Genomic DNA, 5,172 nt, shown 5'->3' with positions numbered 1-5,172 from the left:
CGAAGAAGCTCTCCAAAGACGTTTGTTTTTTACTCATCGCCAGCTTGTGGGCTTTCTTTTTTACTACTGTATCACGTGCCTGAGACAAGCGGTTTGACATGTGTGCAGAGGCACAGGCGGATGCACCTGATTTTCAAAAATCAAACTTCCTTCAGACTCTGATGATCAATAAAACATTTTTGTTCAGTTACTCTGTGGGGCCCGGTACCAAATGGCGGTGGTTGGGGACCGCTGCTTCAACCTTTTTTTAATGAAGGCACAGCAGGTGTTTCCTAACTGGAGGAGCCAAAATGAAGCAGTTGCTCGTTTGTCCACGTGATGTCCTCATTGCCTCTCTTGCATCCACACGCTGCAAAACACACAAAACCATATTCACTTACAGTTTGACCAAAGACGGTTTCTCATATCGACAAATTTATGCATTATGCTCTCTTCTTTTCCGCACAGCGTTTTGATTAAACGCCACAGGGCTGTTCAAACAGGACAGACAGGAGCCAAAATGGCGGACGGTGGCGGTTAATCAGCTCATCCAGGTGTTGTTAATTAGCGCTGATGAGGCAGTGGCAGGCTCGTGTGGAGACACTTCTCAGAGACTAAAGTAAGTGTGAATATTTTGCTGTTGTACTCTTGTCACACTGTCTGAATCGGGTTTTTTAATCATATTTTGCTCAGGTGATGTGTACATTACCATAAATGTGGCATTATGTTATGGTGATATTGTATTTGCTTTATTTGAAATGAAAGTGAAGGTCTAGTCCACCTCAGTCTGTCCATATTTAAGTCCTGTTCTTAACTTCTGGGGACTGTTTTGTAAGTTAAAATCCTTGATGCAGTCATTTTAAATCTACAAATGTCCTGATTAAACAAAGCATCTGACAGTCTTTAGGGGTTTTAATGTCTTGGGATCTGTCTCATAGGCCTACGTTATCCTAGTAAACAAAGAAAATGAGTGTTTTAGAGGGGCAGTAAATCTCTTTATACATCTCTTTGTTTCACAGCAGGCATGTCAGAGAGGTTGCACCAGGTCACTTCTGATCCACACAGTCTGAAGGTTTTTTTTATTTTTCTTTACAGTCAGACAAACATTCAGATATCTTACTTTTTAAAACCATTTGAGGAACAATGACCCTTGAAAATGTAAATTTGTACCTGGGTAAGATCTGTCATGTCATTTTCACATCAGTCCCTCGGTTTGAATTGTTGTGGCGAGTGTCCTAAGCTGATCTCAGACTACCTGTTGCTTTAATTGTGTGACATGATGTGATAACACCGGGGGGTGTGAACACTCATTGTCTGAGCCTGCACCAGTGTGTGTGTGTGTGTGTGTGTGTGTGTGTGTGTGTGTGTGTGTGTGTGTGTGTGAGCAAACATTGAAGGATGACCTCATTTGAATTTAGATTGAAGAATCAGTCTAAAGTCCTTGCAATCACAGTGTGTTTTGCTAATCCACATAACACGTCTGCATGTTTTCATAGGGACTATTTCTTCAGTAGAAAGTAGTTCCAGTGAAAAACATGGACAAATTAAACCAAATCTACCTGCATGGCTGCATACCGCTAGAGGTTAGTGAGACAATGTACTTTAAGCTATTTGCATGGAACAAGCCAAATCAAGGACTTTCCCGGGAGAGGGTTAGTGGGAGTGTTCATGGAGAATTACTCAATAAAGTTGACAGCATGCAACTAGCTCAGCAGTCATCAGCACAAAGTTCAGTGACCAAGTGTTGCAAGAAATAGCATCAAGCGTGTACGTTATCGGAAAGTTTTAGTGGTGAACACAGAGTCGGGAGCAGCACTTCAGGACACAGCGGCCGCTGAAGGGGGATTATACAAACACCAGGACAGCAGCCGGTGAAGGGCCTCCTCTCTATAACTGTAAGGTTATTCATGTTGGAGAATTTTGTGTCTTTTTGGGGGGTTGTTATAGTGAAATGTATGTAGTTTATTGAAGACAAGGGTTTGTTTCCTACATTAGATTTAATTATGACAGATGGAGGCCTTCAGTAGCAGAATCTACTGTAGATCATTGTCTTAATTTATTGCTGAATGTAAAGTGTCTGAACTTTCAAACTGTTATATTCACCTCCTTCCATGAGGCCTGTTCTAAATGTTAACCCTGTGCCTGTGATGATGCAGTTCAAAGTCTAACTGCTACGCTTCCACTGGCAGGTGGAGGTGCTCTCAGATGGATTACGCCATGAAGTCCCTCAGCCTTCTGACTCCGTCTTCCCTCTCCAAGTAAGACTGCTGCTCCATGAGTTGAGTGTGCTGTCAGCGGTGTCACAGGAGTTAACATTTTAGCATCATTCACTGGTATCTGTTCTCAGGTGCGTGACAGCCAGCGTCTCAGCCAGCGCTTCCATGACCCAGCAGCTCCTGTCGGGTCGAGCTCCTCGTCCAAGGCCCTTCAGGGTCACAAATGCTGACCGCAGTGTGAAGAAGGGCATTATGGCAGACACGCTCGAAGACCTGATGAACAAGGTAGGGAGGGGGATGAAGTGTTGAAAGGGCTGAGGGGGGAATTTTGGCGTAGCTGAGGGTGGATGACGTTACACGCTGACGTTAAAACTAAAGGTATAGTGAGGAGACATTCTGGAGTGTGTATAGACATTTAAAATGACCACATACAGACCAACCTGTGACTCACTTATTGCTTCGCCCTCTGTGAGGCTCACGTACGTGTATCTGACTAATAACACTGTCTCTCTGCAGAATGGACCATGTTTTCTAATTACTAATGTGTGTATGTATGTGCTCTCAGGTCAGTGACTCGTTGAGTGTACTGTGTGTCAGCGCCCTGGTGCTGGATGAAGACGGCACAGGGGTGGACACAGAGGAGTTCTTCCAGACGCTCCCTGAAAACGCTGTCCTCATGGTCCTGGAGAAGGGCCAGAAGTGGACCCCACATACAGTATGTTAGTGTTGTGAGGCTTTTCACATCAACCACTAGGTGACAGTGTGGATCAGCTGCTTCACCTTTAAAACGACACCGTTAAGTGACGCTTAACACCATGATCTTCTTCTGCTCAGAGCTTGTTTTGCCGGTGGTTTTTTTAAAGTGGTGACTGAACAGGCGGGAAAAAATATGTGTCTTTAAATGCAGCAGCTGTGAATATGATGCACGGATCTGCAGACTCTTCAGTGAAATTTAATCAGCAAATACTTGATCCTTCACACCGAACAGGGGAGCCATATCTCCGTTATTGTGCCACGGCAGAACACAGGGCGAACACCACAGATTAGTTTCTTCCTTCATCATTTTTAGAGAAAAATCGAAGGCTGGGGTTGAATAGTAATCAGACCCAGAGGTATTATCAAATGTCAATGCCGTTCACCCAAAAGCAATTAATTTCCATAGAAACTGAAGCGTGCAGTGATCCCCCCCCCTAAACATTTACTCTAGTGACCTCAAACTGACTTTGCTTCATTGTCATTGGTGGCTGCAATCATACCAACGAAATGTGTCTGCACCCTTTTGACCTGACTTGTGTTTCTCTTCCCGTTGCCTCACAGAACAGCCCCTCCAGAGATCGGCTCAGTGAGGGCAGGCCGCAGCACCGGACAGATGTGGCCAAGCTGACTTTTGACCTCTACAAGAACAGCCCCAAGGATTTCATTGGCTGCCTGAACGTGAAAGCAACCCTGTACGGTGTTTATTCGGTGTCCTATGACCTGCGCTGTTACGCTGCCAAAAACATGCTGAGGTGAGTGATAGAGCCTGCCAAATACCTGAAGCCTTCTGATATTTTTATGCTTTGTGTTTGAACTATTACATAATGTTCCTGTTGGATTCCTAGTAATAGTTTGATCCAGTTAGAGGAGAAAACTGAGCCGTTTTAATGAATTTTAAGCCACTAATAATTCAATTATCTTCTGATTCATTTTCTACTGTACATCAGCTGCTTTTTGAACAGATTAACAACAGTTAAAGAAGTCTGCACACAATACCTAACATGTCATTTCTAAATTCAGATTTTGCTGTGTGGGTGGTGGAGTTGAAATGGTCAGATGAAGAGGAAGTACAGGAAGAACAAGGACTAGATTTTACTCAGATTAAATTTAGGAGGAGTTATGTCATTGCTGCTGAGATCGGCTGGTTTTCAGCTTTAGCGTGCAGCTTCAGTCAGAGAGGATTACATTTTGCAGACTAGTGAAATAGGTGGCTTTTGTGCTCATATTGCATCGCAAGAGGTTTGTTTCTTAGATGGCAGTCTTATGAGATGCAGTTAGTGTGAGAAATGATCATCTGAGGTTGTAAATATTTACGGTCACTCATTTTCTCATCAGTGGCTGCTGATCTGTCATGCTTGTCTATTTCATTTTCTGTGACAGTTACTCAAGACGTCATGTCCTTTTTTCTTGATAAAATGTCAGATATATGTATATCCCACAGCACTCAATTGCTGGGATTTTATGTGTCCAGTTTTCTAGTTTTCTAGAGAGACCACTGTCTCTCAATGTCTCTCTCTCTCTCTGTGCTCCCAGAGAGGCTCTGCGATGGACCATCTTCTCCATGCAGGCCACAGGCCACATCCTGCTGGGCTCCTCCTGCTACATTGAACAGCTGTTGGAGGAGGAGGAGCGAGCGGAGAAGAGCCTGGCGCTGCCACAGGAAAGCCGGATCAGGCAGCTGCAGAGCATGCTGCTGGGAAAGATGTCTCACTGATGAGGGACTGACGAGAAACACATCCTCTAAGATTTAGGACACAGTGTAGATGTCACAGATGAGGCAGGTGATCTCCACCTGTTCATGTCACAGTTTCCTGTGCAGACATTTCAGTCTCCTCTCACAGTCACTTTCTTGCTCTGTTACATCTTTTTTTTTTTTTGTCCCATGTGAACGTAGAGGCCGTCACCACGTTATTCCTCAGAAAGCACTTTTACGCACTACTGTCTAACTTTTTCTTAGGGAGATGAATAAATAAAACACTAACACTTTTTATTTTCCCATTCCTGAAAGTCCATTTAAGTCTTGATGCAGTATGTCCACAAGTGGGTTTAAATGTGCAGCATCAGCCCATTAAGCTGGTGCTGTGTGTCTGTGGTTGGTTGGTTCCTGGTCATAGTCACTGTAATTGGCAACAGGTCCAGCTGTCTCTCCCACGCTTCCCTAATTGTCCCCTGGCCTGTGCTGTCCTGTCAGCTGCAGCCTGCCTCAGCCTTAGAAAACCAG

General features: G+C 44.3%; 1 protein-coding gene across 2 annotated transcripts; it reads left to right on the top strand.

The window, feature by feature from the left end:
- Nucleotides 1-368: 368 nt before the first annotated feature.
- cidec (cell death inducing DFFA like effector c) lies at nt 369-4,961 on the top strand. 2 transcript variants are annotated; one of them, XM_070959277.1, is made up of 6 exons: nt 369-598; nt 2,169-2,237; nt 2,327-2,480; nt 2,761-2,910; nt 3,513-3,703; nt 4,485-4,961. In XM_070959277.1, exons 2-6 carry the CDS (start codon nt 2,185-2,187, stop codon nt 4,663-4,665), a joined length of 729 nt encoding a protein of 242 aa, XP_070815378.1. In that variant the 5' UTR covers nt 369-598; nt 2,169-2,184; the 3' UTR covers nt 4,666-4,961. The 2 variants fall into 2 exon arrangements, with proteins under 2 accessions (XP_070815378.1, XP_070815376.1); XM_070959275.1 differs by lacking the exon at nt 369-598 and adding an exon at nt 1,811-1,874 and having other exon boundaries at nt 4,485-4,939.
- The last annotated feature ends 211 nt before the right edge of the window (nt 4,962-5,172 follow it).

The sequence above is a fragment of the Chaetodon trifascialis genome, chromosome 3, assembly GCF_039877785.1.
Source record: "Chaetodon trifascialis isolate fChaTrf1 chromosome 3, fChaTrf1.hap1, whole genome shotgun sequence".
Classification (NCBI taxonomy): domain Eukaryota; kingdom Metazoa; phylum Chordata; class Actinopteri; order Chaetodontiformes; family Chaetodontidae; genus Chaetodon; species Chaetodon trifascialis.
Note: the sequence above shows the minus strand (reverse complement) of the source record. Positions and strands in the feature narration are given on the sequence as shown.